Genomic DNA, 25,857 nt, shown 5'->3' on the forward strand with positions numbered 1-25,857 from the left:
ATTGGATGGCGGTACAACAGCTCGAGATCCAACGCGACCGCGCTTGGTGCCCAGTGACTGGCATATTTACTCAAATAAAATTGCGTGCTCGCCAGAACGACATTGCGGTCTTCGTCGTCGTCTGTTATGATATGTAGCGTAAGACTCTTGGAGAAAGCCTTGAGGAAGGCATCTTTCGGATGGACAGAAAATACAGGAGTGTCGCGCTGATGAGTAAAAAAATAAAGGATATAGTCGCCATTTTGACGTTCGAGGCTGTTCCTTCTTCTCTCAGTTCTTTGCGGCTGAGGCCTGATGCCCAAAGATCACCGAATGTGCAGTTACTGTGGCCCACCTCGAAGTGGCAAACATAGAACCCTCCCGGCAAACCCCGATAAGCCGCACAAATCTTATCACTCCATCGCCGTGCCAGCTCATCGACGCGTCGTCAGCCTCCCAGGAGCCAATCGACATCCTGCCTGCCATCCTCCCTCATTCCAAGACCAGCGCGTCTTCCTCCCAACCAATCACGCCCTCCCGACCCCCTCGCCCCTTCGCCCGCCAATCACCTTTCGTTCCACTTTCGCGAGCAGGTCTGACTAAACATAAACAGTAGCCAATCGCACATCGAAAGCGACACCCCGAGCCACCGAGCCACCGAGCCACCTGTCGAGGGGAACCAATCAGTTCGCTCGACGCTCAGCCAACCAACCAACGTCCTCCAGCCCAGCCTAATCCTAATTACATCACAGTCTCTCCATGCCGAGCGGAGCTGGCGGCAGCGGTAACGGTGGCGGCGGCGGCACTAGTGGTGGGAACGCAGCTGGATCCTCGAGCCCAACGACGACGGTGACGAAGCCGTTCGTCCAGTCCGGACAGCCGCTACATGAGTTTTTGCACTCGTTCTGGCAAAGACAGGTCGATGTGGCGGAGCAGGAGACGCCGGATTATAGGCATCCGCCGTTGCCGCTTGCGAGGATTAAGAAGGTGATGAAGAACGATCCGGATGTTAAGGTGTGTTTCTTTGCTTTTTCTGCTACTTCGTTTTGTTCTTTGTGAGAGAGAAAGGGGTGTGGGCTCGTGCTGATGCTTTGCGTTTGTGAGGAAGCAGATGATTGCGGCGGACGGTGAGTGCTACTGCTCCTGATGCGGGCATATGTTTGTGTGCGAACGCGTTCGTTGACGTCGTCTCGGACAGCCCCTATCCTATTCTGTAAAGCATGCGAAAGTGCGTCTTCATACCTCAATCACACCACACCAACAACCAACTGATCTCTGCCCCTCCCTTCCCTCCACTCTCGTCCATCCACCCCCCTCGTCTCGTACCACGAACCGCCTGCAACGCATCCCGCCACCCCAGTCTTCATCGCCGAAATAACAGCCCGCGCATTCATAATCGCAGACTCCAACAAACGACGCACCCTCTCCCGCTCCGACATCGCCAAAGCACTCAATAAATCAGACCAGTTCGATTTCTTGATCGATATCGTGCCGAGGGAGGAGCCGTTTGGAGGTGGTGCTGCGGGTTCATCGGGGGGAAAGGCGGGAGGTGGGGGTGGGGGAGGAGGGCATGGGGGTGGACATGGAGGGGGAGGGGGGCATGGGAAGAAGGGGAAGGAGGGGGCGGTGAGTGTTCATTTTTTTTATATGGGGTGCGGGGGTGTGGGTGGTGGGATTGTTTGCTGATTGGTTGGTTGGGTGTGTGTTTAGAGGGAGGGTGAACATGGGGAGGGAGAGGGTATGGAGATGGATCAGCAGCAGCAACAGCAACAACAACAACAGCAACAGCAACAGCAACAGCAGCACCAGCAGGGCGGCGAAGGAGGGATGTCGTCTTCTAACGTTCTGGATCAGGTGCGTCTTTTCTCTCCTTTTCTGACGTTCTCACTGTGTTCTGATTCTCAACCTCTCGTGGTGTATTATAGCTCCAATCGCTGCTCAGTAACTCACCGGCGAATATGGAACGTCCGTCCGTCTCTGGGTGACCTTGAAGACGACGAGGGCCGGAACGCATATATCATGTTGGGCTGTTTTCTTGCTCTTTCTCTTCTCTTCGTCTTTGTCGTCGATGCTCTGTTTATTATTTTTTCTTATCGTCGCATTCTTCTGTGCTATTCGTCCGTTTACTTGTTCGTGTGTGTTTGATTGTCGTGTGTCAATCCGTTCGTGTGTGTAGACTCCCAAACGTACATAACCTCTTCGCATCTCTTTCTCCATCTCTCCATTTCTCCTCCTTCCCTGCTTTCTCGAAGATTTCTTGACTTATCTCACTCGACTCGATCCCATTCTTGATGTCTATTGCATTCTTGCTATCAACGCTATACCCCTCCACCACCTTCCCCCTCTGAAATCCTCAGCCACACGCCACTGTGGCGTCTATAAGCGCTCGTCGTCGAACATTGATGGCCGCCGGCCGCCGGTTCAAGAAGTTCGGAACCGCGAAGAGGCTTTTTTTGATCCGTCGGCGGGATTTGGGTTTGGGTTTGGGTTTTGAGTGGGGGCCGGGTTCGATCGAGATCGGTCGAGTGGCTAGAGGAAGCGATGCGGTGCGATGCATATGGGTGGCTGAGATTGAGGTGGGATAGGTTGGGGATAGGTGGAGGATGGGGGTGGGCGGATGGGCTGGGTGGGCAGGTTGATGTCGTATGCCGCGAAGGAATATATGTAGGATAATGAAGATCAAAGGAATATGTTAGGGGATGGGAATGGGGAACTTTCAAGGACGGGGAAAAGGAAAGAAGGAAAGGAAGGGCGACCATCATTGATTTGTGTATGTATGTACTTGCGGAAGGTGAACTTGCGAACGACGACGATGGGAAAGAGAGTCGGATGATGCTGCTTTTAAATTCCTTCCGGTGACCTCGTCGGACTCGACTCCTGCACTTGTCCTGCACTCGGGACAACGAAGGCAGAAGTGGCGCGCCACATCACTGCCAACACCAATTCCAACGTTGATCGGAACTTATATATTTCGCGTCAAAAATCCATGTTTGTTCGCGACGTTGACGACCTCTGTTCGACCGTCAACTGATGCGGCAGTGATTGATGGCAGCACCCATCATTGGTCTTCATCCTCTTTGATCTCAGAATTCACGCCCTCCGGCTGTCCCGACTCAGTTCAGTGCACGCTAGCGCCCACAGCCTCCTAGCCTGACGTTGAATAACGTTGACATATCGACATGGAGACGCTGATTGGGATATATAAGTAGGGCATCAAGCATCACTGGATGTGTCTTTCCCTCTTTCTCCCTCTCTCTTTCTCTCTCTCTCTTCGACTATCTAATCTCGAGTCTGTGAATCGTCACGGTTGCGTGCGTACGACTAGAGTTCTGTCTTTTCTGTGCTTGGGCCTGCCACTGGCTCGTGATCGGTTTTCTCTGCATCTCTGCATTGACGGTGTCCTGGTCGACGTCGCGTCTCGTCTCGTCTCGTATTATACCCAAAGGCCCAAGGATCAACTAATACCTAACCACTCGCGCGACTCCCCTCCCTCCTACCCCTCCCTCATACCCACCCCGTCCCGCCAATGCGTCTCCCCATCCCCCTCTCCCTCCCTTCCCCATCCCTCCTCATCCTGACATCCCTCCTCCCAAACCTCGCCTCCGCAGCCTCATGGACCGCAGACCCCTTCATCCCACACGCGTACCCCCTCGCGGTGCGGTCTCCCTACCTCTCGACTTGGCTGCCCCAGGGGAACGGGACGGCTTTGAATGGAGGGTGGCCGCAGTTTTGGGGTGGGTCGGTGCGTCTATGTTCTCCCTACCACTACTACTACGTTTCAAGTGCCGTCTAATGCTGTATTTCTTGTGTGGATTGTAATGGGTGGTGTGCTTTGGGAAACGGGAAACGGATGGCAGACGATAGGCTGGGCGGGAATCGTCCGCGTCGACGGGAGCTCGTATACGTTCCTCGGCGACCCAGCCGTCTCCAGCTCAAGTGGGACATTGGAGAAGGCGACGCAGAACGCGGCGAGGTTCACGGCGACGATGTCTGTTTTTGAGATGACGGCGGGGAGCGTGGATGTGAATGTGACGTTTTTGAGTCCGGTCGAGGTGTGTTTTTTTTGGTTTTTTGTGGGTGGTGGTGGGGTGTGAGAGGAGGGAGGGAGGATGATATGTGTTGCGTTCGACGAAATAGTCGGAAATTCCTATCCTACCCTTCTCATCACTGTTCCGCTGTCCGCTCGAGCGTGCTGCCCGTATTTCATGTCGAGAATGACGTAGAACTGACGAGGCTTTATTGCATGCATGTGTGTGTATTGGGTGGGTCGGTGTATGTAGCCGACGGATCTCGTCAAGCAATCTACTCCGTTCTCGTACATGTCCATCTCTGTCGCTCCGAACGATGGATCGGCGCACTCTGTGCAGGTACGTTTGTCTTTCTTGAAGCTGAAGGCTCCTTTTCTGTCATCTATTCTCCCCGTATCTTCACTTTCGGTCCGAGTCGATTCTCTATCCTCTCTCGCTTTCGTCTCTCCCGTCTCCCGTCTCCCGTCTCCCGTTTCCTGCTTCCTATGTCCTCCTTTCACGGTTCACCGGTGTCACCCATGCACCGCCCATCTCCTCCGCTCCTTTCCTCCTTTCCTCCTCCGCTCCTCCGCTCCTCCCTCCAACTCACACCCTTCCAACTCCAATCTGCCAACCCCTCTGACAACTAATCAAACCAATCATATCACAGGTCTACTCCGACATCTCAGCCGAATGGGTCTTCGGGAACACCTCCGCGCTCGTCAACTGGACGACGACCGCGTCCGGGAGTGACGTGATGACGCATATGGTGCAGTTGCAGGAGCAGGAGGTGTATGTGGAGAGTGGGGATCGGGTGCAACGTGAGTGTTTCGTCTTCGGTTTTTGAGTTCTTCGTTCTTCGTTCTTCGTTGGGAAGGGTCCTGAGATGTGAAGAGTCCTTTCACTGTTTCGGTTCCACTTCCTCCGTATACTTACTGACTTATCGTGTCCGTTCGTTATGATTTTTCTATGTCCGCCAATGTTCTTGCCTCGCGTCCGGTGTTGTTCCTCAACATGAATATATGCGTTTTGCGGATGCTTACTACCCGTACGCATACTCGACATATGCGCCCAAATACTCGGAATATACGTTGGCCTTACCGTCTCACTTTCGAACGTCATACCGAAACCTCTACCCCCTTGCTTCCCTCCCCTTCCTCCCTTCCTCTTCTCCTCGCCAACCCGTCCTACCCAACGACACCCCTGACACATCGACCCTCCGACCCTACCCCATCACATCCGCCAACACCTCAAAACGTACAGAGGGCGCGATCTACTACTCCGCCACCTCCTCCGCGACGTACCAGACCGGCGCAGACACGACCGTGCGTGGGCAGTTTGTCGCGAATGGGACGTTGGGGAACTCGCAGGATACGAATTTTAGGGCGATTGAGGATGATTGGTGGGTCTCATTTCTTGCCTCATTTTGCCACCCTCGACCCCCACTCTGTTCTGGTTCTATCTTCCACCCCTGCGTCCCGGCACCCTACTGCGTCGTCTTTTCTTCTTCGGTACCTATGTAGTTTTTTTTCTGCACCTTCGTTCCAACGGTGGTCGACTAACTTGACACGGTTGCGAACTGGGGGAACGTACAGGCCCGTATTCGCGTTCTCGCAAGACTTCGGCTCAGTCTCCTCTGGCTCTTCGAGCTCGATGCTTTTCTCGGTCGGCCATGTTCGCGATCCGGCGGTGCAGTATATCGTTGCGGGGGGTGCGCTGCAGGATCGGAGTTTGTATTTCTGGAGCGAGTATGATTCGGTGTCTGATCTCGTACGTTTTCTCTCCTCCTCCTCCACACATACATATATATTTCCTTTCCTTTCATGCCATCCAATTCTCCCACTAGCAATATTAATATTCCTGACTAATACGCTTAAACCCACCAGATCTCCGCCTTCCACACCTCCTTCCCCACCGCCCTCTCCACCGCCCAATCCTTCGACTCCCAAATATCCTCTGACGCCGGCGCTATCTCGGCAGAATACGAGGGTATCGTCGCGATCTCGCTGAGGCAGGTCTTCGCGGGGGTGGAACTTACGATTTCGAAGGAGCAGGGGGGCGATGGGAGTTGGAATAGTAGTGATTTGTTGGTGTTTATGAAGGAGATTTCGAGCGATGGGGTGCGTTCGGTTTTTTTTTCTTGTCGTCTTCATGTCGAGATGTAGAGGCAGGAGGGTATGGTGCTGATGGATTGATTGGGACGGGCAGAACGTGAATACCGTCGACGTGATCATGCCCGCTTGGCCGGCTTTCTTGTATACGAACCCGGCGTTGGGCAAGGCGTTGTTGCAGCCTTTGTTTGAGTATCAGGTGCCCTTTCTTTTGTGTTTCTTCTCCCATATCCCTTCTATTTCCCCGTTACCGCTTCACCTCGATCCTATCTATCCCGTTGGTGGTGGTGGAACGTTAATGCTGATAGTCGGGTTTGGATGCAGGCGACCGGTCAGTACCCGAACAAGTACAGCGTTCACGATCTCGGGGCTGCGTATCCGAAAGCTATTGGGCACAACGACGGTACGTTCCTATCATACCTTCCGTCCCTACGTTCGTTGACATCTGTGCGTTTGATGCTTGGTAGGTAAAGACGAGGCGATGCCGCTCGAGGGTGAGTCGAGTTCGCTTTGATTCAAAATGGGTGTGTCTAGTATGAGAGGGCTGACTGACGATGCTTGTTCGTGTAGAGAGCGGGAATATGCTTATCCTCACGTTGAGTCATTACCAAAAGACGAACGACAGCTCGCTCATCGAGACATATGTACGTTCCTCCCTCCCCTATCTCTCTCCTCTCCCTTGTTTCACCCACTAACACTCGCCATCACAGTCCTCCCTCCTCGACCAATGGACCCAATTCCTAATCTCCGAAGCCCTCATCCCCTCCAATCAAATCTCAACAGACGATTTCGCAGGCTCGCTCGCGAATCAGACCAACCTCGCCATCAAAGGCATCATAGGCATCCGCGCCATGGCTGAGATCTGGAGCATCCTGGGGGACGAGGGCATGGCGAGCAATTATACGAGTATTGCGGAGGGGTATGTGAGTCAGTGGGAAGGGCTGGCGATGGATTCGCAGGGGACGCATTTGACGCTTTCGGTGAGTCCGAGTGTTTTTGTTTTTGTTTGGGAGTTAGGAGGTGAAGAAGGAGGTGATGCTGATCAGGAGTGTTCTTTTTGGCTTGTTTAGTATGGGAACGATTCGAGCTGGGGGTTGGCTTATAATCTGTATGCGGACAAGTTACTTGGGTTGAACCTGTTCCCCCAGTCTATCTACGATACCCGTGCGTTATGAACGTCTCTACGTCGTCTATCAATCTCACTGACGTACGTTCGCCCTACGATTCGTAGAGGCATCATGGTACTCATCCGTGAAAGGTTCGTCCTCCCATTCCCATCTTTCCTCCCTTCTCTTTCCCCCTTCTTACCATCTCCCTCCCTTCTCAGGAACCTACGGCATCCCCCTCGACACCCGCCACACCTACACAAAATCCGACTGGCAAATCTGGATGGCCTCCGCTCTCGACTCCACCTCCACCACCGTCCGCGACACATTCATCACCGGCGTCTACGCCTACGTCTCTGGCGCGCTCGGCGGGAACAAGGAGCCGCTGAGCGATTGGTATGATACGGTTAGTGGGGTGAATGAGGGGTTTAGGGCCAGGCCGGTGGTTGGTGGGCATTTGGCTTTGGTGAGTCCCGCTTTCTTTTTATTATGTCCGAGTGGTCAGTTCGTAGAGTGGTGGGGAAATGCCTGCAGGACCCTGATGCTTATCTGGGGCGATGTGTGGCGGCTCTGCGGTTTTGCTTTCGGTTCTGATATAGTTGGCAATGCTGTATTAATCTCGCGAATCATCTCTCCCCCCTCCTCTATCGCCTCGTCTCGCTCGCACCGCCGCTACTCAATTCGGCTTGTGTAAACTACCGGACGACGTACGCCGTATCTTCGTGGACTCAAAAACAATCAACGCACGGACTCCTTTTGCTTTCTCAAATTCAACCTAAATATCACCCCCTATTTAATCTCCATCTTCGTGCATATAATCACTTCCATTTCATCCATCATCATAACACGGACTTTCGTCTCAATCTCACCCTCTCATTCCATCAAATCCTATTTTATTTTATTTTCTAATTTCCCATCTATCCCTCCTCGCTGATCACCCTTTCTCTCTCGATACTTGCCTCTCTTCAATTCACGGAACGAAGCTCGTAATCGACAACCACGGATCCGGTATGTCCAACACCCTCAATTCCTCCGACTCAGGCTCGGGCTCTGGGACCTCGGACGAGGACTCGGGTGCGTTAGGGTTGCGGATAGGGATATGGAGTTGGGGTGTGGCGATGGTTGGGGTGGGGGTTGGGATGTCGGTGTTGTGATCTGATTGGATTGATGGATGAGCTTTGGATGAGAGTGGTGGTGGTGGTGGTGGTGGTGGTGGTGGTATACCAGTGATGATCTACACGCATACGCATACCTGATTTGTTTTAATTTATTCTTTTTGGACCTTTGATGATTATGGTCTTTCATTCGCTGTCGTCTGAATGCTGGAACTTCCACTGGTAGAAGAGTTGTTGGCAGGGTGGGCAAGCCGTGTAAGTGCGCAACCACAGTGAATGTTGCACGATAACGTCGGTGGCCTGGTACTGCGCTCAAACTCCGCTCGCGAGCCCGCGATTTCGCCCGCCGCCTTTCTTTCCTTACGTAGATCTTCTCGTAATACTCATTCTGACTGTCAAGCGAGACGAAGATACCCATAGCAGTTACAGAACAAGATACGTATTTCAACATATATGATACGAATCGCATTTCATGTTCGGGTGGTGCCACAGTCTCGCTGTGGCGTAAGTAAGAACGGACAGAGCGCATTCAACAAGGGTTGGAGGTGTGCGTGTATGTAAGTACAACCTAGGGACAGAGCGCGTTGTAATATGGACTTGGATTGTTCATGAATGGATGAAACAAATAGGACATAGGAAGGGGAAAAAATAGGAAATAGATTTTGAAGACTGGTGGGCAAGACGGGTGGCATTGGACAAGAATCGCAGCTGTGTATATATGTACCGCCTAGCAACAGAGTCCGTTGTAAGATAGACCAAGATGGCTTATGTAGAATTGAAAGTATATAGAAATTAGGACGTAGGACGATGAGAATAATATGAAACAGAGTTCGAATACTGGTGGATGACTTTTTTTGTTTTCCGGAGAATATAACTGCATGAAATGGAAAGAAAATCTATCAAAGGATTGAGATGGAAAACGAGAGAGAAGTAGTATGAGACTATGAAAGGAAGACAGAGAGAGAAACAAGATATGATGTCAATGTCCATAGGGAACATCGAAGACATCGAATGATACTCCGCACTAGGGAATGAAGTTACGAGGACCATACACAGGCAATCCTTCAATTTCGGACGGTATAGTGCCTGACTGATCCTCTTCGTCGGGAGTGTAACACTCCGTCCATGACGTCCCGTACTTGAAGCGCGAAAAGTCAAGATAGATAGCATCTGCGCCGAGGATGAGTCGTGTGCGAGGTGTCATAAGACTATGCCTAGCATGATACGGCACCCATAGGATTATTTCGCCCTGAGCATTCATGATATATCCCTCGTCGAGACGACGCGACCACCGATGCCCAAGTTGAAGATGGAATGTCCAAGACAAAAGGGAGGTGTCGTGAATGCGTATATCACTTCGGATCTCATGAGTGGCATTGACGGTGTCTACCATCTCGATCGGAGCATCCCAGAGTCGTATAGTTCCATCCCTTGCTTGCGATACAATTGTCCGGCCATCTGTGGTCACAGCTATCGACGTGATTGCCTCATCATGGCCCTCCAGAGGCTCGCAGAAAAGTGTACCTGTGGCGACGTCCCAGACCCGCAGAGCTCGATCTTTTGATCCAGATATTATCATGGTTCCCTGTGCGGAGAAAGCGATGGAGTATACAGGACCGGTATGGCCCTCCAACAAATTGCCTCGGGGTTGATGGGTGTGTGCATCCCAAATTCGAATACTGCGGTCGAGTGATCCAGACGCAAGAATATGTCCGTCAGGAGAGACAGCCACTGAAGTTACAGCACTCTCATGCCCTTCAAGTGATACACTAAGCACCTCTTGGGCATTCAAAGACCAAACTCGAACTGTCCCGTCGTCACCTCCAGAAACAATCATCTCAGCCTGGGAAGAGAATGCGATGCAATTGATTGTATCAGTATGGCCGACCAGAAGGGGTCCTGAAACCTCTCCCTCGTCCATGTTGATGATTTCTATAGCGTGTGTTAAAGTAGGACATGCTACTCTCTTTCCATCAGGGGATATCGCAATGACATTATTCCACCCACTGCGTTTCAATGGTAAACCCAAGGGCTTTATTTCGTTGGCATCCCACATCCGCAATGTTTTGTCCGGAGAGCCTGAGACGATCATGGTCCCGTCAGGTGAGAATGCAAGACATTCTACAGCTCTACGATGTCCCTCGACAGAGGGGCATAGTGGATGCCCGCTATGTGCATCCCAAAGACGAATTCGGCCGTCATTGGAGCCCGAAACAATGATTTTGCCATTAGGCGCAATTGCCACAGAGCAAATCGCGCCCGCGTATGGGGTTCGCATTCTACTCGGAATGGTAGAACCACAGAAAGCAACAGTATTTTGGAAGAGAGGTCGAAATATCCTCTTGATGCCGCAATTATCTTGCAAAGATGGCAGGAGTGAAATGTAGATATGTTCACATCCCGGAAGAAATGTGGAGGGCATTCCAGAACCTCTATATCTATCAGACTTGATGAAGTCGAACATAGCTAAAGCCATGCGGATAAATCGTATAAGCTTGTTGTCCAACTGAATCATCATAAAAAAGTTCAGTAAATTTTCCAAAAGGACGAGTAGTATCTGAAACATACGAACATTCTGGATGCCGAGGACCCGCAACAGATCCTGTTCAACAACATTCCATTGATTGTCAAAGGAGATTTCTAGCCAGTAAAGAAACTTTGTGTGAAGGAATCCCAAGATATCATCAGAACGTAGTTGTGGTGTCAATAACATCGAAAAATGGTGCGGCCAGTTCCAACATGCATAAAGCAGAGCCGGATGCATATGACTGTATGTTTTGGACACATACGGTAACGCATGCGAAGAGACGGAGCCCGAGACATTGAAGCAGAGTTGAGAGTTCAGCAGATCAAGACATCGTATCAAAAGATACTCGTGTGCATAGCCTGCGTCAACATACCATGCCTCTCCTCCAGAGCGGCTCGAATCTGTAAGATAATCGCCAAATGAAGCATGGAATACATGTATGATCTCGTTTTTTCTAGATGGTGTGTCATTCGTAGCTGGAGCGAGTAAGTGGTGTTCGTTATCTTCTTTAGTTGACGGAACATGTAGCACGGAGTGCAACGACGACAACGATGTCCGTATGCAGGAATTGCTTATCCCCAGTAGCCTGGAAGCGTCATTGACAGTGAATTCCTTTCGGCCATATATGATACAACAGAGAACACATTTCATGTCTGCAATTTCTGTATCGTCCTGCTGGATCATTGCCTCATTCATAATACGGAAATAATGTTCATCGAGATGCTGTCCAGCCTTTTTTGATGGTCTTAGTCCGATTAGTAGGTTGTCCAACCGGCTTTTCGGATCCCCTGTGGCGCCCATGATGTACTCACAAGTGGTGAACGCATATATGAAAAGTCCGTTCGCACGGTGTACGAGATCTTCGAGTCGGGTCATGATCTTGCCATGAGCTGATGGGCTTTGTCCATCTAGCATCCGCCGAGGAAGGGTTGCTAGACGCTGACGGTAGTAACGCTCGATATCGGCTGAGATCAAAGACTTCTCTATGTCGTGAAGTCTAAGCACAGAATGCAGAGGTGAATGAGAATCCGCAAATTTAGCACGGATACGGGCCTCCGGTCGGCTGGTCAGGAAGAACTTCACATGGCATGAGGAAGCTTTTTTCAGAATGATATCGATCAAGATTGAAGTGACATCTGCATCCTCGCACTCATCCAATGCGTCAATAACAAGCACGGGTATCGGCATATCTGGCCTGAAAGCCCGCTGCAGTGGTTTTTCGAACAGTATTTCGAACTGAGGAGTTAACGAAAACGCGGCCGCATCACGATCCTTTACGAGAAGATCCGTCAATGATTCGGCGAAGGCAGGAAATGTGCGAGAGCAGGAAACCGCCAGCGAGGGAAATATACGTCGCGCGGATCTGCGTGCTGCAGAGCCAGTGCGCCAACAGAAAAAGCTTCCCGCTAGAATACCCTTAGAGTCCAAGATGCGACAGAAGCTTTCTGTGATGGTGGTCTTCCCAGTGCCGGCCATTCCATCCAACCAAAAAATGGCTGGACTGCTGCGGTCTAACGCCCAAGCAACTATGTCGTTCAAGAGCGCCTCTCGGGTGCCTTCCATGCAAGTTGTCCGATCGCCCCGGTCGAATTCAGCATCTGGTACATGCTGAAGCCTGTCTAGTAAAGCTGCGCGAGGGGTTACAGAGAAAATCTTGCTAGATCAAGAGTATAGGTCGACTCACCATCGCGTGCTGCTTGATTTACGGCATTCTCGGTGCTTATCGATGTATGCATCTGCTCAAGAGCCATCGTCAGAATTAAACTGGGGACGAAGAAGGCATGAATGCGCACGGTAAACACATCAATAAGGAAGGAGATGTCACGAAACGCTCTCACGATATCTTGACCGTCTCCTGACGCTTCAAGTATTCGCCGCAGCAACCCGCGTTGTTTCTTCGCATCAATCATGGCGGTATGGCCATCAATAGCCCTGTGACGGGGTAAGGAAGGAAGGAGTGGTCCAGAAGGGTAGAGCTGCTTACTTCGCAAGAGCCTCTAAGCGTTGACCGATGTGGGGCGGTACACCGTTAGCATAACGGGTGAGGATGCCGCTCAACGCCTCAATTTTACTGGCAATAGCGATGAGTTCTTCATGCGCATCCTTGATTTTCTGTTTGAAGGTCTATTCGTCACATTTATGAGTTGGTCATTGAGGATGGTCACCCACCTCCACGTATTCCATAACGCCCAAGAGACATCCTACAGCTCCCTTGAGAGGCAGACACATATCGGAGCAACGTTCGACGATCTTCAAGCTCTCTCGAAGAGCACCCCATCCTGCATCGAATTTCTTTCTAGAAGGCTGGACGTTAGCGCCTGCAGGTACGCTGGCTACGGTCGACGGTTGTGGTGTTCGTGGTCGACGTCCTAAGATACTCCGGATAGGATTCTGAGGTGGGCGCGCATTCTGAGACATGACCGTAGATACTGGGTGTGTGAGGGACGAGGCAAGGAAGGGTTGAGGGGAAAGGGGTGAGGAGGGGGGCGGAAGAGATAGCGAATCATTATATATGTGTATTTGGGGCAGTGCATGTGGATTGTTCCGCGCTGACTATTTTTACCGACGACCTGTCAGGACCCCAAAGTCCCACTGGTATGGGTAGAGGTGACCAAATACACTGCACTTTTGATGGAGTGGGAACGATGACGAGGATGTGATTCCAGTCGCATCTTCATCATACTGTGCTTCAGCCCATGTTCATGGAGGCAGCGTCTACCACACCGCACGCACACAGAGCGTACTATTTGTCATTTACAGATAACAACCGACTGATTTCGAAGCTCCGTCAAATGTAAGCATGCAAGTATATCGAAAGATGTGAAGAAATATATTATGACCGACCAAATCTAAATTATCGTAGCACTGGCGTGACTGTGAACCCAAAAGCAATCTAGAAAGAATCATCATCCTGCTTTTTGTCGTAAAACCCTCACCGATCATATCATCCATCAACTCCTCGTGTCGGCCGAGTCCTGAGAAATACTCTTTTCATTCAGAGGCTCATGACGTTCATTTTCTTCGTCTCCCATTTTCTCGTCCTCTTCTGGTACGTGTCCCACGATCCCTACGCCACGGAGGAAGAGCGACAGCACCATACCTGAGAGTGTTTCAAACGCACACACACATACCCGTTAGTAGGCTGCGCCGAGCCTTCGCTCGCATGATTATATCGAAGTAAACGGTCGAACGCACCAAGTATCCCAAACCCAAACGCAGTCCATTCCGCCGCCTGATACGCCTTCAGCTGCGCAGGCTTTGGCGCATTAGTTCCTGAAGTATCTATCGTGACACCGAGCAAGGAGGATTGTGTGGCGAGGACGCGGTCGTAGACTATTGTTGTTACGGCGAGGCCGAGAGCTGTGCCAAGCTGTGGAGTGCGCGAGTGAATTAATAAGGTTGCGTGGGAGAAGGATATGTGTACAGTGTGTATGGTTACAAAGGCAGTGGAAGTAGAAGCAAGGCAGTGAAGAGACGAACTTGGGTCATAGTTTGGAAGAGCGCGCCTGCGACGGATTGTTCATGTGGAAGGGAGACTTTGGCGATGAAGAGTGCTATATAGATATACCATGTAATGAGCATTCCTGGCACACAGCGACAGCGCTATAATGAACGTACATCCTGCAGCGAACACGAAATCTGCTCCCTATTGACGTGGTCATGGTCGAAAGAGATTATGCGTCAGTATAGAAATAAAAGTGATCTGGACTCAACGAAGCGAGACACGCACAAAGACGGAAAGAATTGCGGCGGGGAACCCGAAGGCCCAGTACGGCGCATCGGGGTTGATCATCGCAAAGAACACGTTCGAGAAACTCGTCAGCAGCGTCCCGAACACTGAGCCAAACGAATCAGTGTGTCAGTCATTGACAGTAATATAGCAACAGGTGTTCCGGACAGCAAACATACCAATAATGTACAACACGTCCACACGCCCGATAATCAGGGCGATGATCCCGTTACAAACAACACCGGTGATAAACATAGGCAGCATCCGGACCATGGTTAAGATTGGAGAAAGGTCCGCATAGTTTTGGTAGTACAACTGTTATACCAACCCATCCAAAATCAATCATCATCTCCAAACTGTCTGCAACATGTAAGTTATACGTTTTGATGGTACATACCTGAACCCAAAACGTCCAAGACATGAAACTGCACCAATTAACGCACGCAATGAGCTGCATAATCGCGAACTTTCCGTTTGCGCGCTTCCACATAGACATCTTCAGAAGAGGCGGGGGCGTCCATTTTGAGTGAGCTCGGGCCAGAGGGTTCGTTGGGTCTGCTTGGACGCGTTCGAGGTAGAGTTGCCAGAGCACGAAGAGGACCATGAAGGCGACCCCAAGAACTAGGAGGGTGATGATGTCTATAAAAGTATGATGTGGAAGGTTGGGAAGTCAGCGGGTCAACAGTGAGACGGGTCATCGAGGAGAAGGGGCGGCACGCACAAGATGTGGCCCATTGGTTGGGAGCGATCTCGCCATCGCTCAGCACGAAAACGATCAGGACAAGTCCAGCCGTAACCAAGAATGCGCCCAACCAATCCACACGCTTATCGACCTCAGTGGAGACATGATCAGGCGGAATACTGTAGAATCCAGCGGCCATGGCAAGGAGACAAAGACCAGACGTGAGGTAGAACGTCGAGCGCCATGTTGGTCTGTAGATTCGGATGCCAAGGTGAGCACAAAACGGTTCATAAAACATGATATGTGACTGAAGGGAAATGTCTGACACACTTGGACAGTTGTGTGAGAATACCACCGAGAGCCATACCTACTGCTGCGCCGACTGGAGCACCAGCAGAAAAGGTCGCGAATGCGAGAGACCGAGTGCGTGAAGGCGGGAAGGCATGTGCCAGTATACCCAGCTATATTGACAGTAAGTGTGATCGTGAGTAAGAAGGGTAAGACGACAGAGAGGAGAAAAGATGATAATACCGATGCTGGAACAATCGCTGCTCCTCCAATACCTTGAAGTCCACGAAGGACGTCGACAGTAATCTCATCTGAAGCCCATTCCTGGAATGGTCAGAACGAAGAGGACATGGCAGCAGAAGGCTTACCTTGAGCAAAGCCACAACCGAGAGAAAATACGAGCATCCATAAAAAGCCAAGCAGCCAAACTGTCTTCCTTCCGTGAAGATCCGCAATCCGACCCAAAAATATAAGGAGACATCCCTGCAAGGAAATTCAGACGCTGAATGATGCGAATACGAACGAGAGACGTACCGAGCTGAGTGAGTAACTAGATATTAGCCACTGTAGATTGTTCTCTGCAATGCTAAGTTCACGACCGATTGTGGGCAACGCCACAGAGACGGAGGTATTGTTTACGGTCTATACCGGCGCCACATCAAAGAACTTGAGAAATGAGAAAACCTTCAGGATTCAGGGACCCACATTGATCAGCATAGCAGACGTGCATGCAGCAATAAGACAAACGGCTTTGGCAGTTCCCATCGTCGGGGTAGGTTGTAACGCCTCCATCTTCGTACCCGCTGGCAGCTTCTCCTCTGCCCCTTCACGCCCACCGGCTGATTTGACAACACTGGGGACCTCGACCGACATGATTCAGGCCTGAAGGACTGAGACCCGGCGTCGATGGTGTTGGTATAGAGCAAGAAGCATTAGCTAAATCAAACCTCATTTTATAATGTCTGGCGGCCGAAACTCGCACCATTGCCCATGCCTGCGGCGAGTCGAAGACGGTGAATAATCATGAATAATCGGGTTTTAGTGGAGAAAAGTCCGGCACGTGATGGGAACAACATACCCTTTCTGAACCAGCAACGTGGCATCTCGAACTTGGTTCGTTTCGAACAACTCATTCTTCAACTCGACTTGCTGGCATCCTCATCGCTTCTCTTCACTTTCTTTTCTGTCTTTGCCGGACTAGGATGCCCACAACGATAGTGGCTCTTTGCGGTCTCTTTCTGTTCTCATTTGTAACATGTATAGCCGCGGATCCAAACGCAGGAGGGGCTCTGTACCCACCAGGATTATTGCCGCTCATTAACACTGCGAATGCATTGTTGTCTGCAGGACAGTTCAGCGACGCCGTCAAAGCCTATAGTGAAGCGATAGGTGCGTCCTATTTATGGTTCTTTATATGTATAATGCTCCCACACCAACCCCCGAGCGAAGATTTATCGCCAACAGATGCCTCATTGTACTACAAGCGCGCCACAGCGCAGTTCTCCCTTAATCGCTACGCCAATGCTCTCACAGACTTCGACCAAGTTCTCAATCTTACATCCGACAGCTTCGACAGAGCACACCTCATGAAGGCGAAAGTTCACGCAAAGGAAGGCCGGTGGGCCGACGCCCGTGATTCGCTTCGCAAATTCTCAGCGAAGGTCAAGAACGACAACGATGCGATGGCGCTTTTGCTTGATGTTTCAGATGGAGAAGCAGCGGCTAAGAAGGTTGTGCAGGCAGCGAAGGCGAAGCTGTGGACGGCGTGTGAGGAGGCTGCGACGGAGGCTTTGAGGACAGCTTCGCATTCGGTGACCATCAGGCAACAAAGAGCGTACTGTGCGATTGCTGCTGGAGATTTCGAACAGGCTGTTGGAGATCTAACGTGAGTCCGTCCTTCTACCCTATTCCCGCCTGTGAGGGGTCTGCGCGACTAGGCTTCGTGTGTCCACACTCCTATACGGTGCTGTGGCGTAGTGCGCAGTCGTACCACAACGACCTTGGTTCAATGCTTAGTGACTGTCATACTTGAGTGTAATGAGACGGCAAGCTGGATGATATCGTCGATTTATCATTCCTTGTGTCTCTGTACCGTGCGCATTTGACCAGTCGCAAATTGTTGCAACACAGAGAGCGGGATCGTTTGCATGATCCAGTCACCATCTCCACGTCTTTAGCGAGCGGTCATGTCCATGGCTATTTCCCGTCTACAATATCATAACAACCCCCGTGTTTCTTGTTCGCTAACACACTACACCAACAGCCGTCTTAGCCATATAACATCGCCATCAACCGCTGCGTTCATGCGCATATTCCGCCTCTCTTACTTCTACATGCCCGCCTCCACAACCCCAATGTCCACACTAAAGCAATGCCTCCATTACGACCCCGACTCAAAACCCTGTCTCACCGCTCACCGCCTCGTCAAAGCTCTCGACAAATCCTTCAAGAAACTCGACACACTCATGTCCTCCGAATCCTGGCGGGCCCTCATCGACTTCCTTCTCGGCACCGACGCGGACCACAAGACCGGTCTCCTCGGAACGTACGACGACGCGCTAGACGTTCATGGCTCACCTGCGTTGTTGGAGCTGCCATCGAATGTGCTGGTAGCGAGACCGCAGAGGACCAGTCCGAGGAGACAAGAGATGTTGAGGGCGCTATGTCGATCGTATTTGCAGCTTGGACAGGCGAGGGCTGGGGAAAGGTGGTGTGACGAGTTGTTGGGTATGTTGGGTGCTGACAAGGATATCGATGGGTTACTTGGGAAGGGAGAGGCGTTACTTGTGAGAGAGGAGTGGGAGGAGGCTGTAAGAGTGTTCCAGGCGGCTATGGACGCGAGCGGCAATGGCAATCGCGAGGTAAGCCGTGCTTTCGATTGTTCTGTGAATGAACGCTGAAGGATTCTGGGATGTAGATACATTCAAAGCTGCAGAGGGCACAGAAGTTGCTCAAGCAGTCAAAGCAGAAAGATTATTACAAGGTGCTCGGAGTATCCCGCGACGCTGATGAGAAGACCATCAAGAAAGCCTAGTACGTCCCACTCGCGTCTCGTGTCCCGCTCTCCCCCTGTCCTGCCTCTTCTCACATCCTTCTCTCCACTTAGCCGCAAAGCCGTCATGAAAGCACACCCGGACAAGGGCGGCTCCGAAACGAAGATGGCGGCCGTTAACGAAGCCTACGAGACCCTCACCGACCCCGAAAAACGATCCCGATTCGACCAGGGCGATGATCCTAACGATCCTACAGCGGGTCAGGGCGGCAGTCCATTTGGAGGGTTCGGAGGGGGCGGCGGACATCCGTTCTCGCAGTTCTTCCAGCAGGCCGGTAGTGGTGGTGGCGGATTCCAGTTCCACTTTGGAGGGCAGAGGGGGCGGTGAGATATTGGACAGGACGGGTGGCGTGTGGCGTGCGACATGGGGAGGCGGGGAAGGTGGGCTGGTATCGGTGGCGGAGTCGGACGTTGTGGTTGGCTTTCCGAGTTGCGTGTATTATTTGTTTTTGTTTTGGCCTTGCTTTTGTCTTTTTGCTTGTATTTGTGCATGCCTTCTCCCTCGCATATCATGGTGCTCTTCATGGAACGCTCATCGAAGGATATCTCGGTCAAGTGCCTGACGAAGTCTCAAGCTGCAGAGTTCTGTTGCGACCACGGCCTGCTGCAGCGCTACGGCTTTATGGGGAGGAATCTATGTAACATGGTAGAGCCGAACGATTGATTGCTTGTCAGTGCATTTCTCCGTCCTCTTCGATTCAAATGATTCTTAGTCTTCATGGCGGCATTGATCCTAGGTTATAGGCACTACTTGACGCTTGACGATCTTACTGCTCTCGTCGTTCTTCCTCCGTCTGGCAGCATTGCCCTAACAGTCGGGCCACACTGATGCGAAATCCAAATGCGTGACGAAGCCTCGTCAATGTCAAGCCAGGCCTGGGTTTTCGCCGTTCGACCATAGTGTTGTGACCGCTCATGTCGCCGACTTTATGGGATCCCTTTGTATAAGTCCAACCTTGTGAAGTTCGTATTGGTACAAATATACACAGGTCCTGTTGTTGTGGTGCTGAATATGTTCCCCGTTGCTCTCGTCGCCCAGCTTGGCTCAGTACGTACAAAATCGAGCGCCGTTCTCGTCACCTACACGTGTCGATGCAGGGTCCCAAATTCAACAACGAGCACCTACCGCTCTCACCCAACACTCATCGCGAGGAGGAGTCCTTTGATCGTTTTTTTTTCTTTCACGCTTTTTCAGCCCATCTGTCAGTCGATTTATTCGTAGATTTCTTCGCAGTAATGACGTCGCTCACAGGTTGATCGTAGGAAACAACCAACTGCGAAGTCCTTGTTTGACAAGTTTTTCTTGGTGCGCATTGCACGAGCTTGTCTTCTACTGAGTATGCTCAGCAGTCCTTGCCTCATAGATATTCTCGCCGACCCTCTCTCGGTCGCAATATTTCGCCATCGTTTCCTCAAACCATAAATTTTCAGAAGGATGGCATCCTCTCAGATCGCCGGGCCCCCAAAAATCAAGAAAAAGAGGATGACGGTGAGTCGACACATTGGTAGTTTCTTCGTTCCACCGTGCAGCTGTGTTTAACGTTCCTTCTGCAGTGTGCCGCTGCTCGGGCCCATAACTCCGCGTCCCTCATCATTCGAACCCTCAACTACTCTCATGAACCCTTGGCCCGTATCTTCGAGTTTTCTCTCATTCGCGGCCTCCCTCCCGGTACCAAACGCACGCGCTTCCAACGTGATTACTCGCACGTTCAGGAGTTGTGTCATGTCTGCCACGACTGGCGAACGGTAGCCAAGGGGCATCCACAACTTTGGGCGAAGTTCACTGTCGACATCGACAACACGGCCTTCGTTAAAACATCCATCATACATTCGAAAGACAGACCGCTCGACTTATTCCTTGCAGGCCCCAATGACGATACACTTCCTGCGATCGCCAAGTGCATTTCCCGCATCCGCCACATGACATTCATCGAGTCTTTTCCGCCGACAGTCCTGTGGCGATTCCTACTCCAATTAACACGCCCGGCGCCGCAACTGGAAACATTCGTTGTGAAGTTCGAGACGGAGTTTCTGGATGAGGACGACTATTATCCAACCACCCTCCCCACATTGTTCCGTGAAACATCTCCTCTCCTTCGAGCGCTACACCTCGACTGGTTCCCAGACTGGCCCACAGGCATGTTCCGCAACCTAGTCAACATATCCTTGCAGTTCCAACCTGTCCATTCCCGCATGTCGTGTGCCCGCTTCCTCTCCTTTCTAGAACTTAACCCCCGGGTCGAGACCCTAGAGTTAAGTGATGCAGGTCCCGATCCTGAGGACGCAGCGACCTATTCGAGTAAACGGATAGTATCTCTCGATAAACTCAAGTTATTGATGGTCGAGCAGACCTCCGTCGATGTTTCGTCCATGATCATGACACATTGCCGCATACCCAACACCGCCATCCTTTCGCTCTTCGGAAACAGAACGCCGTCGACTCCCGATAGCGCTATCCTCTTAGATCTCTTATCCGACGATATTTCTCGCATGTCGGTTCTTCGTCAAGTCTCTGCCCTCGAGCTTTGTCACGGACTTTCGGGATCTATCGCACTTTGCGCCTTCCTTCCTGACGGTCAAACAGCGCCCTGCTTCCACTTCGACATTATACACAGCGACTACCAAACATCAGACTGTCATTTCTCGAAGTCCTTCGCTTCCATCCTCCACAAGTTTCCCCTGCACAATGTCAGAACACTCCGTCTGGGCCCCATCCATTCTGGATGTTCGTACCTCCCTTCCGCCGCTCAGTGGGCGGAGCTTTTCAATCGGCTCCCCTCCCTCGAGCGCCTCATCATCGAGAAAAGCGCTCCTCTTCGTGACATCCTCTCTGCCCTGGAATTCCATGTCAATGAGCCGACGCGTTGCCCAAGGCTGAGGTGGTTGACCTCCTCGTGCGATGCGGAATCAGCTTGCATTGTGGATTTTAGGAGGACTCGTGCCCATTATGGGTGCCCCATCACTCAGGTTGATAAAGTGAATAACACAGGATGGGGTCAAGTGACGAAGTGGCAGCTCCGCGTTCGAGATGCGACGCAAAAGATACATCGTCCATGGTTTGACTAGATTTTCATCGTCACTTCTTATCTGCACGGGTGAGCATCTCTCGAGTTCGTGAAGTGACCAATTCTGACCTCGCTGCATCTCACAGGTGACTCGCAAAACCGGCCAGTCGTCGAACGCAAGCTAAACCGCGAGGAGTTTCGCGAGAATTTATAAACTTTGATGTGACATTTTTCTCGTATGTTGTGTGCTCTTCTTTCTCTGTTATATTCTTCTGCTGGGGCGAGCTCTGCGTGATGGTCGTACGTGCACGTGACACCTCATGTTTAACTCCAAATCGTTTGTTTTGGCGAAATCACAGCTGTTTGCTATTTTTGAAATTGCATACATTTTATTCACTATTAGACCAAGATTCCCACCTGTACAATAAATCCGTTCCGCCGCATGGTTTATTCTTCGTGATGATCCGCCTCGTTCGTGCTACCCTCAGTCTTCGGAAGAGCTTCTTGACGCAATGCAGCTCCGAGTCAAACTATACAGGCCGGTCCGTCGGGCCAAGCATTCTGTGAAAATCCCCGTTCAGATCCAATACATCCAGTCACTCTGATACAGTCCTTCGCTACGATTCGATTTCCATATGTTTCCTGTACATACTCATGAAACCGTCAAATTCGTACTCAAGAACGTCTCATCGCTCGTTCCGACTTTGACCACGAAGGTTCCAGGCTCAACGGCCCACGTATTTTTGACCGTCCAAACTGCCAGTTGTGATGACAAGACAGGGATAGACACTGTCTGCGATTGTCCGGCACTGCATTCCCCAAGTCGCATATGTCAGGCAATTCAGCGATAGAAAGAAAAAGAAAAGCAGGCAGTGCGTACGGGATGTCTACTTTCGAGAACCCGACAAGCTCCTGGTTAGGGGTAACCACGGAACTGACTACGTCCGTCAGGTATACCTGGTGTAATAATTTATTCGTGAGCGATGGCGAGATCCCATGCGAAATTCAAGCACATTCACCTGAATGACCTCCTTTCCGTCCACAGGGCCTGAGTTCGTCACAGTGACAGAGACATTGAAGTCATCGCTAGTACCGATGGTTGAGCTCGACAACGTGAGGTCGGAGCTGTGAATGAATCAATCTACAATGAGCATCATCGCCGCTAGTATTCCTCCGCTACGTACTAGTTGAACGTCGTGTAGCTCATCCCATGGCCAAAGCTCCAGATAGGAACAGGACTATTTAGAACGTACTTTACATCCGACGAGATTGTGAGTATCACTCAATTATCAGCATACAGGGTCGCAAAGCTCACGAACCTGATGCCCAAAGACAAGAGTGCCGTTGTCCGTCTGGACACCGGCGTCGATTGGTCGCGACCCCTTGAGGTAGTTGTAGAACACAGGAGTGGTTCCAACGCTACGGGGGAACGAAACAGGGAGCTTCCCTGCAATAGAATCAAGAGCAATCAGAACCCGGGTCATTTCTGCTCTGGTGGAACGCACCTGACGGATTCGCTGCTCCAAATATTATCTCTGCTAATGCTAGACCGCCAAGCTCTCCTGGGTAGAACTGCTGAATAACTGCATCCGCATCTAGATGGGTCATGAACTGCAAGTCAGTCAATCGGTCGTATATCATACTTCAGATCGGATACTCACTTTCCTGGATCCATGGTTCGGCGACAGGCTTTCCACTCACGAGAACTACAACAGTCGGCTTGCCCGTAGCCTTGATGGCCTTTATCAAATCTAACTGCGCTCCAACGAGCCCAAGGTCGGACAAGTCAACGTGTTCTCCTGTCGTAGCGTTAGTTCCCGGCGTCCAAAGCAATGTTTGGTCTAAAGTCCAAGTCCCGACCATGACCACGACGACTTCAGATGCTTGAGCAGCTGAGACAGCTTCGTCGAACCCTGACTGATCGTTCGACCAGAGCTCACACCCTTGCGCAAAGTTGATTTTGACAGAGGTGTTGGCTAGAAACTGAGTGAAGCCTTCGAGAGGGGATATGCCATTGTTCGAAGCGTTGAAGAAGACGTAGTCGCCGAGCTGAGCACAAGCGCACGAACGGATCTGAGTAATGGACAAGGCACAGGAAAGGAATGCTCACTGATACACGGTCGACCTGTGGCCCAATAAGCGCCACAGAGCTCAGGCCGGTGCTCAATGGCAGGACGTTGTCATGGTTCTCTAGTAGAACGATAGATTCTTGCTCCATCTGGTGAAGTAGGGCGCGAGTGGAACTGGTCCTCAGGGTCGCATTGTAGTCTGCATAAGGGTAAGGATCTAAAGCATCTACCGTCAGAAATATATTCAAGAAATTTATGAATCTAGGCTTACTTTCGAACAGCCCCATGGTAAGCTTTGTGCGAAGTACAGTCTTTACAGTCTCATCAATAAATGAGATGTTAACGGTCCCAGCGGAGACTTGATCTATACCATGAGAGTGAAAGATTTTCAAAAGCTATATGAGGAATGACCAGGGCAATCGAACGTACCAGGAAGAGTCAGATAGGTGTAGGTGCCACCTCCCATTTCGCCTTCAGAAATGTCATGGTCAGCTACTGCAGGCAATTGGACGCGGACTCGGAGACTGGCGCACCTTGGATATTCTCTACGGTGGTTGCTGCGGCACATTCACGGGTTTCACATGTTCCGTGAGTGGTGATTAGCAAGTCAACTGACCCAGCGTCCGTCATAGCCCAGTATTGGTAACTCCATTCGTCGCGCAACTAAAGCGAAATTGGGTCAACGTCCAAAACCAGAACGCCAACGAGCTTCAACTGACAATATCAGTCATGATGTCTGGTAACTCACTCGAAGTTAGAATGCAAGACATGCTATGCAAACGAAAACACTCACGCGTGTTGGCGATGGCAGGAATTCCATCATAACTGGAGTATGCAGTCATGATAGCCAGACTCTCGACGCAAGCGCGATTGAAAGGTTTTAGGTACATGGATCTAAGCTCGCGCTCGCCACCCGTAACCTGGGCAATATTTCTGCAAGGGGTTGATCAGGATAAGACTGCAAGTAATGCAAACACAAACGGACAGGCCTCCTTGTGGACTTCCGAATGCGGCGAAGTGCTTGCATGTTGAGGCCATACGAGCAGTCGCGGTAGAGCTGACGTTCCTTCTTTGGCCAGACTGAAGCCCAGTAACATAGGCATGACCCATTTCCCCAGTTCTGCCAACATGTAAGTTAGAAGGCTTCAAAAGGAGATGACTCGACTTCAAGACTCACAAAAATGGGTCTTCACCAAAGTTTTCTTCTACCCGTCCCCACCGCAACTCACGCGACAGATCCAGAACTGGAGCAAAAATTTGAGAAAATCCGAGCCCCTCAGCTTCGTCGGAGATAGTGGCCGCGGCTTTCTGGAGAAGCTCGGTGTTGAAGGAAGCTGAGAGACCGATAGGCGAAGGCCATATCGTCCCGTTGTTGGTAAAGCCATGCAGTCCTGGTCAAAGACTGAGCAGATATTCCGAATGAATCGTAAGAATTATAATCACCTTCAGATTGAAACATCGCGGGGATTCCCAACGTAGTATTTTCGATGAGGTAGTGCTGGCCGACATTGACACCATACACGAACTTATCCCATGGCGCCAGATAGCCGCCCCAGATAGTACCGGCTTTCGTGTCCATCATGTCAACCTAGGACAAGCAATGGGCGTCAGTCCTGATGTCTGAAGTAACTTACATGAGTACGAACAAGACCGGACGCGTTATACGTTAGAGTATCGTCTAATGGATCTGTAAAGTTCATCCAGCCATTCATATCACCTTGGATACTTTGGGTAATGTCAATCACGAGAAATACAGGCCGCAAGACTGGAAGAACACACATTTGAGCCATCTTCTCCTGTATCGTCATACGAGGCAGTAGGTCGTTGACACGATCCTCGATAGCAGCCGTAGGGTCCTTATACACCGGAGTCGATCCGTCCTTGTTCGTTGCGCGCGCATTCAGATGAAAATGCAAGTCATCGCGCACACCGCTCAGATCCTCATTTAGAGCACCCACCACTATAGCAAGAAACAGGAGGGAGGATAATGGCTGCAGCATGACTGGAGTAACGAGACTCGCGAGCTCGAGAAAGACGTGGTCAAAGAGACGAGCACAGGGTCGTCCATGACGAGTTACACCGACCTTTTATATGTTCGGATGCACGAGATACGCGTCGTTTTATTCTCGTGGGTCTCATGCGCCTCGGCTTCTTCTACGTCCACATCGTAGCCTGCATGTGACCGC

The 25,857-nt window shown here is 51.1% G+C and overlaps 7 protein-coding genes across 7 annotated transcripts; 3 read left to right on the top strand and 4 right to left on the bottom strand.

The window, feature by feature from the left end:
* The first annotated feature begins 571 nt into the window (after positions 1-571).
* On the top strand, positions 572-2,385 carry STEHIDRAFT_98803 (histone-fold-containing protein). The gene is made up of 6 exons (XM_007305327.1): positions 572-993; positions 1,091-1,106; positions 1,178-1,207; positions 1,340-1,605; positions 1,690-1,833; positions 1,905-2,385. The coding sequence occupies exons 1-6, from the start codon at positions 739-741 to the stop codon at positions 1,962-1,964; spliced, it is 771 nt and encodes a 256-aa protein (XP_007305389.1). The 5' UTR covers positions 572-738; the 3' UTR covers positions 1,965-2,385.
* Positions 2,386-3,505: 1,120 nt separating this feature from the next.
* Positions 3,506-7,897, top strand: STEHIDRAFT_59674 (DUF1793-domain-containing protein; the record flags this gene model as incomplete). Its single annotated transcript, XM_007305163.1, has 15 exons — positions 3,506-3,721; positions 3,837-4,031; positions 4,260-4,346; positions 4,657-4,807; positions 5,250-5,388; positions 5,582-5,756; positions 5,873-6,106; positions 6,195-6,296; positions 6,422-6,500; positions 6,565-6,591; positions 6,668-6,741; positions 6,808-7,077; positions 7,168-7,261; positions 7,329-7,355; positions 7,425-7,897. 15 exons carry the CDS (start codon positions 3,506-3,508, stop codon positions 7,895-7,897), a joined length of 2,343 nt encoding a protein of 780 aa, XP_007305225.1.
* A 276-nt stretch (positions 7,898-8,173) lies between these two features.
* On the bottom strand, positions 8,174-8,736 carry STEHIDRAFT_111902 (uncharacterized protein; the record flags this gene model as incomplete). Its single annotated transcript, XM_007305328.1, has 2 exons — positions 8,174-8,437; positions 8,683-8,736. The coding sequence occupies 2 exons, from the start codon at positions 8,734-8,736 to the stop codon at positions 8,174-8,176; spliced, it is 318 nt and encodes a 105-aa protein (XP_007305390.1).
* A 606-nt stretch (positions 8,737-9,342) lies between these two features.
* On the bottom strand, positions 9,343-13,264 carry STEHIDRAFT_140018 (uncharacterized protein; the record flags this gene model as incomplete). The annotated part of the gene is made up of 9 exons (XM_007305329.1): positions 9,343-10,250; positions 10,749-10,824; positions 10,887-10,920; positions 11,219-11,246; positions 11,490-11,633; positions 11,658-12,473; positions 12,530-12,777; positions 12,830-12,957; positions 13,015-13,264. Coding segments are annotated over 9 exons (2,632 nt in total), but the record flags the coding sequence as incomplete, so codon positions are not given.
* Positions 13,265-13,796: 532 nt separating this feature from the next.
* Positions 13,797-16,310, bottom strand: STEHIDRAFT_59250 (efflux transporter; the record flags this gene model as incomplete). The annotated part of the gene is made up of 13 exons (XM_007305135.1): positions 13,797-13,945; positions 14,041-14,215; positions 14,326-14,399; positions 14,464-14,491; positions 14,576-14,682; positions 14,755-14,890; positions 14,973-15,214; positions 15,297-15,508; positions 15,588-15,718; positions 15,789-15,856; positions 15,914-16,028; positions 16,080-16,187; positions 16,251-16,310. The coding sequence occupies 13 exons, from the start codon at positions 16,308-16,310 to the stop codon at positions 13,797-13,799; spliced, it is 1,605 nt and encodes a 534-aa protein (XP_007305197.1).
* A 388-nt stretch (positions 16,311-16,698) lies between these two features.
* STEHIDRAFT_80657 (uncharacterized protein) lies at positions 16,699-19,396 on the top strand. Its single transcript, XM_007305205.1, has 6 exons — positions 16,699-16,934; positions 16,995-17,430; positions 17,809-18,406; positions 18,463-18,578; positions 18,652-19,268; positions 19,337-19,396. Exons 1-5 carry the CDS (start codon positions 16,748-16,750, stop codon positions 18,923-18,925), a joined length of 1,611 nt encoding a protein of 536 aa, XP_007305267.1. The 5' UTR covers positions 16,699-16,747; the 3' UTR covers positions 18,926-19,268; positions 19,337-19,396.
* A 1,889-nt stretch (positions 19,397-21,285) lies between these two features.
* STEHIDRAFT_122282 (glycoside hydrolase family 3 protein) lies at positions 21,286-25,736 on the bottom strand. Its single transcript, XM_007305330.1, has 19 exons — positions 25,451-25,736; positions 25,318-25,396; positions 25,115-25,259; positions 24,849-25,062; positions 24,657-24,791; positions 24,465-24,604; positions 24,391-24,407; positions 24,205-24,334; positions 24,101-24,142; positions 23,943-24,035; positions 23,713-23,888; positions 23,264-23,651; positions 23,108-23,197; positions 22,922-23,049; positions 22,787-22,854; positions 22,622-22,727; positions 22,483-22,559; positions 21,749-22,411; positions 21,286-21,692 (listed from the first exon to the last, which is right to left on the bottom strand). The coding sequence occupies exons 1-18, from the start codon at positions 25,669-25,671 to the stop codon at positions 22,255-22,257; spliced, it is 2,406 nt and encodes an 801-aa protein (XP_007305392.1). The 5' UTR covers positions 25,672-25,736; the 3' UTR covers positions 21,286-21,692; positions 21,749-22,254.
* Positions 25,737-25,857: the final 121 nt, after the last annotated feature.

The sequence above is a fragment of the Stereum hirsutum genome, assembly GCF_000264905.1.
Source record: "Stereum hirsutum FP-91666 SS1 unplaced genomic scaffold STEHIscaffold_9, whole genome shotgun sequence".
NCBI classification, from domain to species: domain Eukaryota; kingdom Fungi; phylum Basidiomycota; class Agaricomycetes; order Russulales; family Stereaceae; genus Stereum; species Stereum hirsutum.

Excerpts from the sequence above, each read along its gene's own strand:
- STEHIDRAFT_98803 (XM_007305327.1), top strand. The coding sequence starts at position 739 with ATGCCGAGCGGAGCTGGCGGCAGCGGTAACGGTGGCGGCGGCGGCACT. Across the intron at positions 1,606-1,689 it reads AGAAGGGGAAGGAGGGGGCG|AGGGAGGGTGAACATGGGGA; the intron begins GTGAGTGTTCAT and ends GTGTGTGTTTAG. Across the intron at positions 1,834-1,904 it reads CTTCTAACGTTCTGGATCAG|CTCCAATCGCTGCTCAGTAA; the intron begins GTGCGTCTTTTC and ends GGTGTATTATAG.
- STEHIDRAFT_80657 (XM_007305205.1), top strand. The coding sequence starts at position 16,748 with ATGCCCACAACGATAGTGGCTCTTTGCGGTCTCTTTCTGTTCTCATTT. Across the intron at positions 17,431-17,808 it reads CAGGCTGTTGGAGATCTAAC|CCGTCTTAGCCATATAACAT; the intron begins GTGAGTCCGTCC and ends CTACACCAACAG. Across the intron at positions 18,579-18,651 it reads AAGACCATCAAGAAAGCCTA|CCGCAAAGCCGTCATGAAAG; the intron begins GTACGTCCCACT and ends CTCTCCACTTAG.
- STEHIDRAFT_122282 (XM_007305330.1), bottom strand. The coding sequence starts at position 25,671 with ATGCTGCAGCCATTATCCTCCCTCCTGTTTCTTGCTATAGTGGTGGGT. Across the intron at positions 23,889-23,942 it reads TACCATGGGGCTGTTCGAAA|ATCCTTACCCTTATGCAGAC; the intron begins GTAAGCCTAGAT and ends TAGATGCTTTAG. Across the intron at positions 22,412-22,482 it reads TTCTCGAAAGTAGACATCCC|TGCCGGACAATCGCAGACAG; the intron begins GTACGCACTGCC and ends TGGGGAATGCAG.